Source organism: Triticum urartu, chromosome 2A (assembly GCF_056163025.1).
Source record: "Triticum urartu cultivar PI428250 chromosome 2A, HENAU_Tu73, whole genome shotgun sequence".
Lineage (NCBI taxonomy): Eukaryota > Viridiplantae > Streptophyta > Magnoliopsida > Poales > Poaceae > Triticum > Triticum urartu.
The window spans coordinates 768,331,128-768,344,537 of record NC_141874.1 but is presented as its reverse complement, the minus strand read 5'-3'; the positions used below and the strand labels follow the sequence as shown (position 1 = coordinate 768,344,537).

At 44.0% G+C, this 13,410-nt stretch overlaps 1 protein-coding gene across 1 annotated transcript; it reads left to right on the top strand.

The window, feature by feature from the left end:
- Nucleotides 1-2,909: 2,909 nt before the first annotated feature.
- Nucleotides 2,910-4,009, top strand: LOC147988128 (uncharacterized). The gene is made up of 3 exons (XM_087540526.1): nt 2,910-3,014; nt 3,101-3,383; nt 3,465-4,009. Exons 1-3 carry the CDS (start codon nt 2,910-2,912, stop codon nt 4,007-4,009), a joined length of 933 nt encoding a protein of 310 aa, XP_087396652.1.
- Nucleotides 4,010-13,410: the final 9,401 nt, after the last annotated feature.

Below are 13,410 nucleotides of genomic sequence, written 5' to 3'. Positions count from 1 at the left end.
ACCATCATGAGTGCATCATGCACACTCAAAAGTGCAGGGATCCGCTTGAGGTGGGCGATGATGTTGTAGTCGACGTCACGTGCCTTCATCTTCTCTTGGCCTTGGTGTTCAGATTCCTCCTCCTACACAGGCGCCTCCTTTGGGGTGGTTGGCTTCTGCACCCTTGTTGGCTTGATCTTTAGTGGTTCAGGTAGGACTTTGCCCCCACGCAGGTTCATGTTCACCTCTTCCAATGGCACTTACTTTGTCACCTCTTCGGCGTGGAGGGCGTCTTGCTCTTCAGGGGTAAACACGTCTTCGGAAGGGGTGTCGCTGTAGTCATGGATGACGTTGCAACTCTCTATGCTTGGTGATTGGGATGAGCTGGCTCCTTCTTGAACTTTCTCCCCCTCCTTTGCTGGTGCTTGCCCCCAGCCGGGTGGCAAGAACTGCGCCAAGGTTGGTAGCACACGCCCCCGTCGAGGAAAAGGCTCGTCTCCCTCTGACATAGGGACAAATCTTGGTGGAGGCCGACGTTGACTTGGATCGAACCGCCTTAGAATTCTTGGGGGAGCTTGTTCTGGCAAAGCCGAGCGAGGATGTCGGGGTGGAAGCCTCCTTGTGTACGGTCTTCGGTGCACCGTCCTCCAAGGCTCCTCCCCGGGAATGGTTGGGGTCACCTGTGGCCGAAAGGGAGATATCGGCGTCTTGGAGAGGACGAGGTTGGATAGCTGGTCTTCAACTTGGGCCAGTGGCACCCATGTTTGTTCGAGCTTCGTGTCTTCACTTGGCGGAGATGGTAACTACTAGGAAAAGGGCTATAGATGATATGGCCACTAATGGCGCACCAGACATGTGGTGCGCCATTACTATATACTAATGGCGCACCATGTGTTGGTGCGCCATTAGTAATATATTACTAATGGCGCACCTGGTGTGTGGTGTGCCATTAGTAGTTTTGAAAAAAATAAAAAAAATTCGTTACTAATGGCGCACCGTGGTATAGTGCGCCATTACTAGTTGACATAGTAATGGCGCACCACACTCACCGTGCGCCATTAGTAGTTTTGAAAAAAAATTGTTAGTAATGCCGAGCCCCACCTCCCCTCGCCCCGTCGCCCCCCTCCCCTCGCCGCCCCTTGCCCCACCTCCCCTCGCCCCTTGCCCCACCATCCCAATCACCCGCCGCCGCCACCCCCCACCGCCCCCTGGCCCCACCACCCGCCACCGCCCCGGCGCCCCGTCGCCTGAACGACGCCCCGCCCCGGCACCCCGTCGCCCGAACGACGCTGACTTTGTTTCGGTGCTGGTCAAGGTAAGCCACCGCCCCAATCCCTACCTCCTCACCCCCGGTCTCCCAGCGCCGCGCCGCGCCTCGCCCGGTGATTCGGCTGCCGGGCCGTCGCATTCTGCCATGGTCGCCCGGACCCCCTACCTCCGCTCCTCCGCTGCTCTGCTCTCATCCTCCTCCATATCCGGGCAAGGTCGAGCGGCAGCGGCTACTGTCGTGCCCAAGGAAGGTACCATCGTTTTTCGCTTCTTCTCCACTCCTGAGAGACCCCTCCCTCCCTCCCTCCCTCTTCCTTCCTTGCGTTGGCTCCCCGATTCGACATGCAGTTTTTTCTTTTCTGATTCGCTTTCTTGTTCTTGATTGATAGGGGAAAACCAAACCGGCAGTATATATCATCCATAAATAAGCTTTTTGCCTAGGGTTGCAGCAAATACTTGTGTAGTATTTCTAGTTGGACAGATATTAGATTGGCCCTGTGAACTCAAATCATCAGTTGTGGCTGGCAAATTGATTAACTTCCCTACTTTCTTTTCTTGCCCAACCAAGACCTACAAGTGGTAGTAACTAATTTGCATATATGCTCTGGTTTTCATCTTCAGATTCAGCAATTACTAGTAATTCTGCTTGCAGAATTGTTTGCGTCAATTCTAGCTCATTATTCAGTTCAGCCTCTGTTTGCTACTTAATTATGGTGGTAGCTAGTTTAATTTAATGATGTGGCCTGCCTGGAGCATCATTTTTCTTTCTAATAACAATCTAGAGACAGATAAGGTGCTACCTAGCTAGCTACTTTAATAATAAATCTCTATGCTTATGAAACAACACACAATTAAGTTTTGTGGCCCTGTGAACCCATCGGCTGTGGCAAAATGATTGCGCTGCGCGGGTTTAGTAATGGAATGAGTATTCCGTTTCGAAAAGAAAAAGGAAATTGGTCCGGTTTCAGAGTGGAAGCTTGAGCCCAAAAATACTTCCCACGTTTGGGGTTTTCCTGCTGAAAATGACTGCTTGTGCAGTCTGAAAAGAAAAGGATGAATGCTCGTCGTTGCCGGCAGCAATTCTGTTCATTGAAAAGAAGAAAGAGAAGAGGAGGAGGAGGAAGGAGAAGAAAGAAAAAGGAGAACAAGAAAACAAGAGAGGTGGAGAATAAGAATATGGAAAGGAAAAGGAAGAAGAAGAAGAAGAAGAGGAGGAGGAGGAGGAGGAGAAGAAAGAAGAAGAAGAAGAAGAAGAAGAAGAAGAAGAAGAAGAAGAAGTAGAAGAAAAGAGGAGAAGAAAGAAGAAGAATAAGAAGAAGAAGAAGAAGAAGAAGAAGAGGAGAAAGGAGAAGAAGAAGAAATAGGAGAGGAGGAGGAGGAGGAGAAGAAGAAGAAGACACGTTTTCATACTTTCTTATTTAGGGTTCCGCCACATTTTGTAGTTTTTTCTTTTCTTTAGATGAATGTTTTTATACTGCTAGATAGTTGCCTACTTTGCATTTTTTGATGACTAGTGGTACTAATAAATTCAACTAGAGCCATCATATGTCCACAAGTGCATTGGTGTAGTTGATTATCTTCTGCTCAAAATTTATGCTGCTATAATATTGTATGATAATGTTGTAAGGGTACTAATTGGTCTCTTCTGCTGCTTATCAGAGATGGGGGGAAGCAGCCACCGCCGCTCTGCCTCACCAGAGTACGAGTTGGATGCTTTCGAGTTCTTCAGTATCATACTTGGGACTTCGGTATCAGCCATGAGGCAGGTATATAAAACGAGAGATCTCCCCTTCACCCATCTCATTATGATAACTCTGTTTTTTGCTACATCACTCCTTGTCCCAAATTGCAGAGGCTGCCTGACACTTTTATGAACATGCTGGGTGAAGATCCGCCAGATAATGTTAAGCTCCGACAGGCTGGCAGCGGGGTTCGCAGGCTGTGGGACGTGGAGTTGGTGATCGAGGAGGGCCACATGTACCTGTGCCGTGGCTGGGAGAAGTTCTACAGTGCCTATGACCTGCGGACCGGGTACTTTCTTCTCTTCAGGTACGATGATGACGCCACAATGCTCATCGTGAAGGTTTTCAACGTGACTATGTGTCGCATGCGCTACGCTGACGACGAAGATGCCAGTGCGTTCTGCCTCTTCTTATTCCTCTACATTTGGCTTTGTCTCACATCGATTGTTAATGGTCATTGTTGCATTTGGACAGGCAATGGGAGCAGCAGCAGCGACACTGGCTACAGCCAAAGCAGCAGCGATTATGGCTGTAGCAAAAGCAACAACGATTCTGGCTTTAGCGAAAGCAGCAGCCATTCTGGCAGCAGCAAAGACAACAAGAAGGATGATTCGGACTGGAGTGCGGGAGAAGAGGATCAGAGTGGGGATGAGGACCTGCAGGATGATGATGGGCATCATGCTGAGGATGACCTAGCACTGGTGGTGGCTGACCAATGGCAAGAGATGGTGGTGGCTAACCATGGGCAAGAGATGGTGGCGGCTGACCATGGGCAAGAGATGGTGGTGGCTGACCATGACCTAGTGATGGTCGTGCCCGTCCTGCCTGAAGGTGGCCTTGCGATGGTGGTGGTGCCTGACAATGACCACGCATCGGTGGTGGCGCCGGCGATCCCACAGCTGGGCGACATGACCACGCCAATTGTGGTAGAAGACTACATCCCACAGCTGCCTCCACCGCCTCGCCGCTCTTGGCGCATCAGGCTGAGGAAGGAGAAGGAGAAGAACAATGAGAACTGAACTATGTCAGTTATGTCAGATCTCCAAAATGATATATATATATATATACTTAGTTACCTATGTTATCTCTAATATGCTTAGTTTCCTATAGGCTAGCTCCAAAATTACTTATGTTAGTACAAAATAATCAAGTTTACATAATAAGCTTATAGTCTTCTTCTTATTCTTCTTCTGTTCCAAAATGACATATGTTAGCTTCATTTTACCTAAGTTGGCTCTAATATGCTAACTTAGAGCTTATATGCTTAGTTTCCTATAGGTTAGCTCCAAAATAACTTATGTTAGCACAAAATGATCAAGTTTACATAATAAGCTTATAGTCTACTTCTTATTCTTCTTATTCTTCTTCTTTTCCAAAATGACATAGGTTAGCTTCATTTTACCTAAGTTGGCTCTAATATGCTAACTTAGAGAGCTTATATGCTTAGTTTCCTATAGGTTAGCTTCAAAATTACTTATGTTAGCACAAAATGATCAAGTTTACATAATAAGCTTATAGTCTTCTTCTTATTCTTCTTATTCTTCTTCTTATTCTTCTTCTAGTATTCTTCTAGTGTTCTTCTTCTTCTAGTATTCTTCTAGTCTTCTTCTTCTTCTTCTCTTCTTCTTCTAACTTCTTGTTTATCATTTTGCAGATTTGATTTAATTCATGGAAGCTTGCATGGATGGAGTGCTTCTTTTCCATTTGTGTTTTTATTTTGTATCAATGTGAAGCTTTTGTGAATTGATGGATAACGGTGTTGGATGAACAATGTGAAACTTTTGTAATATGTAATGATGGAACTATGTGTTGGCTATGTATGTATATATGATGAAACTTGTGTGTTGGATATGATTGTTATATGGATGCTTGCTATATATATATGTGTTGGATATCTCATATGTGAAATAGTGACATGAGATTAAGAAAAAACGATTTTTTTTAAAAAAATTGTTACTAATGGCGCACTTCCATGAGGTGCGCCATTAGTATACCAGATACTAGTGGCGTGGTACTAATGGCGCACCTGTAGTGCGCCATTAGTAGCCAAAACAGGTGCACCATTAGTAGGCCTTTTCCTAGTAGTGTATAACTTCATGCTCACCATGTTTACTGCATGGTAATCTGGGTTGATAGCTTCTGGGTCGAGGTTGATCCTCCTCTCATTAATGGCTCTTTGGAGCCATTCTTTGAACGCGACACAATCTTCAATGACATGTCCCACATACCTGTGATATGGGCAAAATAAAGGATTATCTGTCATCCTCACCTGATTAGGCCTCCGAGGCTCCGGTAAGCTCAAGGCTCGATGTTCCATCAACTGGTCGAACATGTCCTTGATGAGCTCCCGACAAAAGACATACTGCTTCTTGAGGAGCTCATGCATCGACGGGCGTTGCCTCCCTCCGGCTTGTTCGCCTCTTGCACCCAAGATGGGCACATGGCCTTGCGGTGCAGACGAGAAGACCTTGTGGTGTTCGTTTCAGCTGGTGCCTTCGCCCTACTACCGTTGTTGATTTGCTTGGACGTCGAGGCGAAGCGCTTGGCGGGATCAAATACACTGGCATTCTTATAAAGCTCCATTATCTGCGGTGATTTCTCAAACTCAAGTTTCATGGCCGCTACCGCCGTGCTGAGGGCACTAAAATTTCTAGGCTCACGCCGAGAGACTTCAAGTGACCAATGCTGCTGCATCCCATGGACGCACATATCAATGGCATCCTCGAGGTGCATCTCCCTGGCGAGACGCACATAACTATTGCGGAAGTGGATGATGTACTCATCAATGGAATCATCTCGTCGTTGTCGGACTTGTGCTAGCTCGACAACCGAAAAGTCCTTCTTCATGGCGACGAAGTGCTTCTTGAAAACCTCTTTCATGGCCGCCCAACTCCCAATGGACCCAACTGGTAAACGGCTATACCAATGGAAGGCGGGCCTGGTTAATGACCCTAAAAATTGGCAAAGGAGAAGTGACGGGCTGTTTGCTGTGTCGCCGCATGCCGCCTCGAAGTACGCCAAGTGCTCCCTTGCATCGCCGGTTCCATCAAATTGACGGAACTTTGGTGGGTACCACCCTGCGGGATACGCCATCATGTCATGCCACGCCTCGTAAGGCTTCTCTAGCTCACTCCCGGAGGTGCGAGGGGCTTGATCTATCGCCATTTGCTTCAACTTCTTGTCCACCATATCCCCGACCATGTCGTGGTAGTCCTTCAGCATAACCGCGCGTGGTACTATGTTGGTAGAACCAGCAGGGCCAACCCAAGGCCGGGCTTGTGTGTTGGGGTCGAGTTGAGGCACATCATTTAAGGGCACCCTAGCAGGAGGGCCCACCTGGAGTTCCTCCTCTTGCGGATCCACCACTCGCTGTAGCACGCCTTGTGGAGGAACGCCTTGGTTGTTCATCATGAGCTCCATGAACTGGTCAAGCTTTGATGCCAACTGGTCAATTGTCTGGCGCTGGCTTCTGACCTCCTCTTCTAGAGACACTTCTTGTGGTGCTACTTTGTTTACAACACTTGGGCCCTGGGTTCCATCAACGGGTGGCTTGGCAGCAGGATCTTGATCCACAAGGCTATCACCATGATTCACCATGCGAACGGGCGCGGTGTGGAGGTCTTCATCACCTCCCTCGTAATCTGACAAAACCGATGAAGCTAGTTCATGGTAATGAGGGGAGTGCGGGCAACTCTCCAACGATGGCGAGGAAGATGAGTCAGAGAAGCCTTCATCATCACAAGGTTATCTTGGCGTTCTCCATCTCTGGGAAACCCATCCGTCACGCCTTGATGGGCAATGGATTTTAATATTGTATTGGCCCCTGGACGGTTTGCAACTTGTCGTCGTCCTTCAAGGTCTTGAGGAAGCCTTGATGTAATGTCGGTGTAGTGACGCTTGTATATATCTTCATTTTGTGAAGTGCTCCCTGCACCTAATGAGCCTTTCCGTGTTGTCACAGGAAGACACGTGGCCCTGGATCTTGCAGCTTCTTGCGACATCGATGAGCTCATCTTGGCATCCCCCTCTGCACCCCTGAGCCATGCACGAACAAGGCCAAGGCGCGGTAGGAAGGTCCTCTGGAAGTCTGCCTTTGGGTTCGGCACAATATCTTCTTCAGAAGGATAGTCGAACTCCTCGGTGATGGCGGGAGGTCGCCATCAATTACTTGACCCTTCACTTGGCTGCACTCCAAGAGTACCGCACAAGGCAAGGTTCTTCTCAGTTGATTCCTTCGCTTTTTCAGCCTCCTGCTGAGCTTGTGCTTCTCCATCTTTGTCCATCCTTTCAGAGGGAACAAGAGGAAACTCCGTGGGAAGTGTTGCTTGATGACCCACAAGTATAGGGGATGTATCGTAGTCCTTTCGATAAGTAAGAGTGTCGAACCCAACGAGGAGCAGAAGGAAATGATAAACGGTTTTCAGCAAGGTATTCTCTGCAAGTACTGAAATAAGTGGTAATAGATAGTTTTGTAATGAGATAATTTGTAACGAGCAACAAGTAACAAAAATAAATAAAGTGCAGCAAGGTGGCCCAATCCTTTTTGTAGCAAAGGACAAGCCTGGACAAACTCTTATATAAGGAAAAGCGCTCCCGAGGACACATGGGAATATCGTCAAGCTAGTTTTCATCATGTTCATATGATTCGCGTTCAGTACTTTGATAATTTGATATGTGGGTGGACCGGTGCTTGGGTGCTGTTCTTACTTGAACAAGCATCCCACTTATGATTAACCTCTATTGCAAGCATCCGCAACTACAACAAAAGTATTAAGGTAAACCTAACCATAGCATGAAACATATGGATCCAAGTCAGCCCCTTACGAAGCAACACATAAACTAGGGTTTAAGCTTCTGTCACTCTAGCAACCCATCATCTACTTATTACTTCCCAATGCCTTCCTCTAGGCCCAAATAATGGTGAAGTGTTATGTGTCGACGTTCACATAACACCACTAGAGGCTAGACAACATACATCTCATCAAAATATCGAACGAATACCAAATTCACATGACTACTAATAGCAAGACTTCTCCCTTGTCCTCAGGAACAAACGTAACTACTCACAAAGCATATTCATGTTCATAATCAGAGGGGTATTAATATGCATAAAGGATCTGAACATATGATCTTCCACCAATTAAACCAACTAGCATCAACTATAAGGAGTAATTAACAATACTAGCAACCTACTAGCACCAATCCCGGACTTGAAGACAAGAATCGGATACAAGAGATGAACTAGGGTTTTGAGATGAGATGGTGCTGATGAAGATGTTGATGGAGATTGCCCTCTCTCGATGAGAGGAGCGTTGGTGATTACGATGGCGATGATTTCCCCCTCCGGGAGGGAAGTTTCCCCGGTAGAACAGCTCTGCCGAGCTCTAGATTGGATCCGCCAAGGTTTCGCCTCGTGGCGGCAGAGTTTCATCCCGAAAGGTTGCTTCCTATTTTTTTCTCGACGAAAGACTTCATATAGGAGAAAATGGTCATCGGAGAGCCACCAGGGGGCCCACGAGGCAGGGGGCGCGCCCTAGGGGGGGGCGCCCCCACCCTCGTGAGAAGGGTGTGGGCCCCCTGGTCTTCATCTTTGGCGAGGATTTTTCATTATTTATTATAAGGTGTTCCGTGGAGTTTCAGGACTTTTGGAGTTGTGCAGAATAGGTCTCTAATATTTGCTCCTTTTCCAGCCCAGAATTCCAGCTGCCGGCATTCTCCCTCCTTATGTAAACCTTGTAAAATAAGAGAGAATAGCCATAAGTATTGTGACATAATGTGAAATAACAGCCCATAATGCAATAAATATTGATATAAAAGCATGATGCAAAATGTACGTATCAACTCCCCCAGCTTAGACCTCCCTTGTCCTCAAGCGAAAAGCCGAAATCGAAAAATATGTCCACATGTTTAGAGATGAAGGTGTCGATAAAAATAAAATACGGACATGAGGGCACCATGATCATTCTCATAACAACAACTTATATAATTTTTGTCATATAATCTCTAATGCTGGAGTAATAATTCAATCACAATATCAAGTATGAATCATAAACTTCATTGAAAACTAACAAACTACAATCTCGGTCATTGAAGCAATTGCAATTTATCATAACATAGGAAAGAGTCAATGTATAAGAGCTTTTCAGCAAGTCCACATACTCAACTATCATATAATCTTTCACAATTGCTGACACTCACGCAATACTTATGGGTGTGGAGTTTTAATCGGACACAGAGAAAGATAGGGGCTTATAGTCTTGCCTCCCAACGTTTTACCTCAAGGGTAATGTCAACAGTAATAGTTCATGAAAACTCACATCCAATTAGCCATATATACCAGGATCTTTCCAACATACTATGCTTGCCAAAGGATAAAGTGTAAAAAGGAAGGGTGAAAATCACCATGACTCTTGCATAAGGTAGAAGATAATGATAAAAGATAGGCCCTTCGCAGAGGGAAGTAGAGGTTGCCATGCGCTTTTATGGTTGGATGCACAAAATCTTAATGCGAAAGAACATCACTTTATATTGCCCCTTGTGATATGAACCTTTATTATGCAGTCTGTCGCTTTTATTACATCCACATCACAAGATCATATAAAGATTATTTCTCCCACACCAATCAATCATACATATTTAGAGAGCAATTTTTATTGCTTTGCACCGATGACAACTTACTTGAAGGATCTTATTCAATCCATAGGTACATATGGTGGACTCTCATGGCAAAACTGGTTTAAGGGTATTTGGAAGCAAAAGTAGTATCTCTACTTGGTGCAATGAATTTGGCTAGCATGAGGGGGGAAGGCAAGCTCAACATGTTGGAAGATCCAAGACAATATAATTTATCTCAGATGTAAGAAAACATAACCCATTACGTTGTCTTCCTTGTCCAATGTCAACTCTTTAGCATGTCATATTTTAATGAGTGCTCACAATCATAAAATATGTCCAAGATAGTATATCTATATGTGAAGACCTCTCTTTCTTTATTACTTCCTATTAATTGCAACGATGACCAAAACTATGCTTGTCAACTCTCAACAACTTTTATTCATCATACTTTTTCTATGTGATCTCATTACTCTCCATGAGATCCATATGATCTCTTTATTTATTTTTATTTCTTTCTCTTTTCTTTTATTCACTTAGGATCATGGCAAAACAATCAAGCCCTTGACTCAACACTAATCTTTATTATATAGCTCACGGACTCGATTACACAGAAGGATAATAAAGCAAAACTCACAACTAGATCATGCCACAAACTTTATTCTACTAGATCAAAATACTACTAATAAGATCGAACTAAGAAAAATGGTAAGGATAAAAGTGATGGTGATACAATACCGGGGCACTCCCCCAAGCTTGGTTGTTGCCAAGGGGAGTGCCCATACCCATGTTATTATATCTCCTTGGTTGGCGAGGAAGGTGGAGGTGTTGTTGATGATGGATAGTCGCACATCGAGCGTAGAAGGTCTTCTAACTTGCGGATAATGCCCTTGAGTGCGATGATATGCTCCTTTAACAAAATATTTTCACGTGTGAGATACTTATTTTGTATACGAGCCAACTTAATCATCTTGAAAGCTTCGATTTCTGTAGGGGTAACAAGATTATGATCTAGTTGAAGGGTGTCTTCTATTGCTGGAACTTGGTCCTCCACGACCTTCTTGATCCCTTCATCCTTATTGATCTCCATAGGTTCTTCTCTCTTCAGCTCTATCTTCATTATCCAAGCATCATTGCCCTCATGATTGGAGGAGGAGGGAGACGACATAGTGCCTGGCCTTGAAAACCCTGACAGAAAACAACTCGAAACAAAGACAGGAGATTTTTGCCTGATACGGGAGTCAAAACCCCCGGGAGATTATATAATGAATTTTTACCGACCAAAATACGTATCGTGCAAGAAAACGAAGTTCGTAAGGCACACGAGGAGCTCACGAGGTAGGGGGCGCGCCCTCCACCCTCGTGTCCTTCCCGGACTGCTACTTAATTTTCTATTTTTCTAAATATTCCAAAACGGAGAAATATTGCCTTAAAGATTGTTTTGGAGTCGGTTTACTTACTGTACCACATACCTATTCCTTTTCGGAGTCTGAAACGTTCTGGAAAGTGTCCCTTATGTATTCCTCCGGGGTGACGGTTTCAATAATATTGGTTTCAACATTTATGGGATTACCTGAGATATAATGTTTGATTCTTTGACCGTTTACCACCTTCGGATTTGTGCCTTCGAAGTTGTTGATTTTTATGGCACCGGAACGATAGACCTCCTCGATAACATAGGGGCCTTCCCATTTAGAGAGAAGTTTCCCTGCAAAAAATCTTAAATGAGAGTTGTATAGCAATACATAATCACCTACATTAAACTCACGCTTTTGTATCCTTTTGTCATGCCATCTTTTAACCTTTTCTTTAAACAACTTGGCGTTTTCATAAGCTTGGGTTCTCCATTTCATCAAGTGAGCTAATATCAAATAACCTCTTTTCACCGGCAAGTTTGAAATCATAGTTGAGCTCTTTAATAGCCCAATATGCCTTATGTCCTAGTTCGAGAGGTAAATGACATGCTTTTCCATATACCATTTTATACGGAGACATACCCATAGGATTTTTATATGCAGTTCTATAGGCCCATAATGCATCATCAAGTTTCTTGGACCAATTCTTTCTAGACCTATTGACAGTCTTTTGCAAAATTAATTTGAGTTCTCTATTACTCAATTCTACTTAACCACTAGACTGTGGGTGATACGGAGATGCAATTCTATGATTGATGTCATATTTAGCAAGCATTTTACGGAAAGCACCATGAATAAAATGTGAACTACCATCAGTCATTAAATATCTAGGGACTCCGAACCTCGGAAAAAGAACTTCTTTAAGCATTTTAATAGAAGTGCTATGATCAACACTACTAGTTGGAATAGCTTCTACCCACTTAGTAACGTAATCAACAGCAACTAAAATATGTGTATATCCATTAGAGGTAGGAAAAGGTCCCATATAATCAAAGCCCCAAAATTAAACGGTTCAATAACAAGTGAATAGTTCACAGGCATTTCTTGACGTCTACTAATATTACCAATTCTTTGACATTCATCACAAGATAGGACAAACTTACGGGCATCCTTGAAGAGAGTAGGCCAATAGAAACCGGATTGCAATACCTTATGTGCAGTTCTATCTTCCGCGTGGTGTCCTCCATAAGTTTCGGAGTGGCACTTGCGTAGGATCTGTTCCTGTTCATGCTCAGGTACACAACATCTAATAACACCATCTACTCCTTCTTTATAAAGATGTGGGTCATCCCAAAAGTAATGTCTCAAATCATAGATGAATTTTTTGTTTTGTTGGTATGTGAATCTAGGTGGTATAAATTTAGCAACTATGTAATTAGCATAATCAGCATACCAAGGGGTACTACGAGAAGTACTTATGACATTTAATTGTTCATCAGGAAAGCTATCATCAATAGGTAGTGGGTCATCAAGAACATTCTCTAACCTAGATAAGTTGTCTGCAACGGGGTTCTCAGCTCCTTTTCTATCAACAATATGCAAATCAAATTCTTGTAGCAAGATAACCCATCTAATAAGTCTAGGTTTAGCATCTTTCTTCTCCATAAGATATTTAATAGCAGCATGATCAGTGTGGATATTTACTTTAGAATCAACAATATAAGGTCTGAACTTATCACAAGCAAATACAACTGCTAAAAGTTCTTTTTCAGTAGTAGCATAATTTCTTTGAGCATTGTCTAGAGTCTTACTAGCATAATGGATAACATTTAATTTCTTATCAACTCTTTGCCCTAGAACAGCACCTACAGCATAATCGCTAGCATCACACATAATTTCAAAGGGTAAATTCCAATCAGGTGGCTGAACAATAGGTGCAGAGACTAATGCTTTCTTAAGTATTTCAAATGCTTCTACACAATCATCATCAAAGACAAATGGTATATCTTTTTGTAATAAATTAGTCAGAGGCCGAGAAATTTTCGACAAGTCCTTGATGAACCTCCTATAAAATCCGGCGTGACCAAGGAAACTTCTTATACCTTTGATGTCCTTGGGACATGGCATCTTTTCAATAGCATCAACCTTGGCTTTATCAACTTCAATACCTCTTTCAGAAACTTTATGCCCCAAGACAATACCCTCATTAACCATAAAGTGGCACTTTTCCCAATTCAAGACAAGATTAGTTTCTTCACATCTCTGCAAAACTCGATCAAGATTGCTCAAGCAATCATCAAAAGAAGATCCATAGACGGAAAAGTCGTCCGTGAAAACCTCACAAATCTTTTCACAAAAGTCAGAGAATATAGCCATCATGCATCTTTGAAAGGTAGCAGGTGCATTACATAAACCAAAAGGCATACATCTATAAGCAAAAGTGCCAAAAGGGC

Coding starts and splice junctions, on each gene's coding strand:
- LOC147988128 (XM_087540526.1), top strand. CDS start 2,910: ATGGGGGGAAGCAGCCACCGCCGCTCTGCCTCACCAGAGTACGAGTTG. Junction 3,015..3,100: donor CGGTATCAGCCATGAGGCAG/GTATATAAAACG, acceptor CCCAAATTGCAG/AGGCTGCCTGACACTTTTAT. Junction 3,384..3,464: donor CGCTGACGACGAAGATGCCA/GTGCGTTCTGCC, acceptor GCATTTGGACAG/GCAATGGGAGCAGCAGCAGC.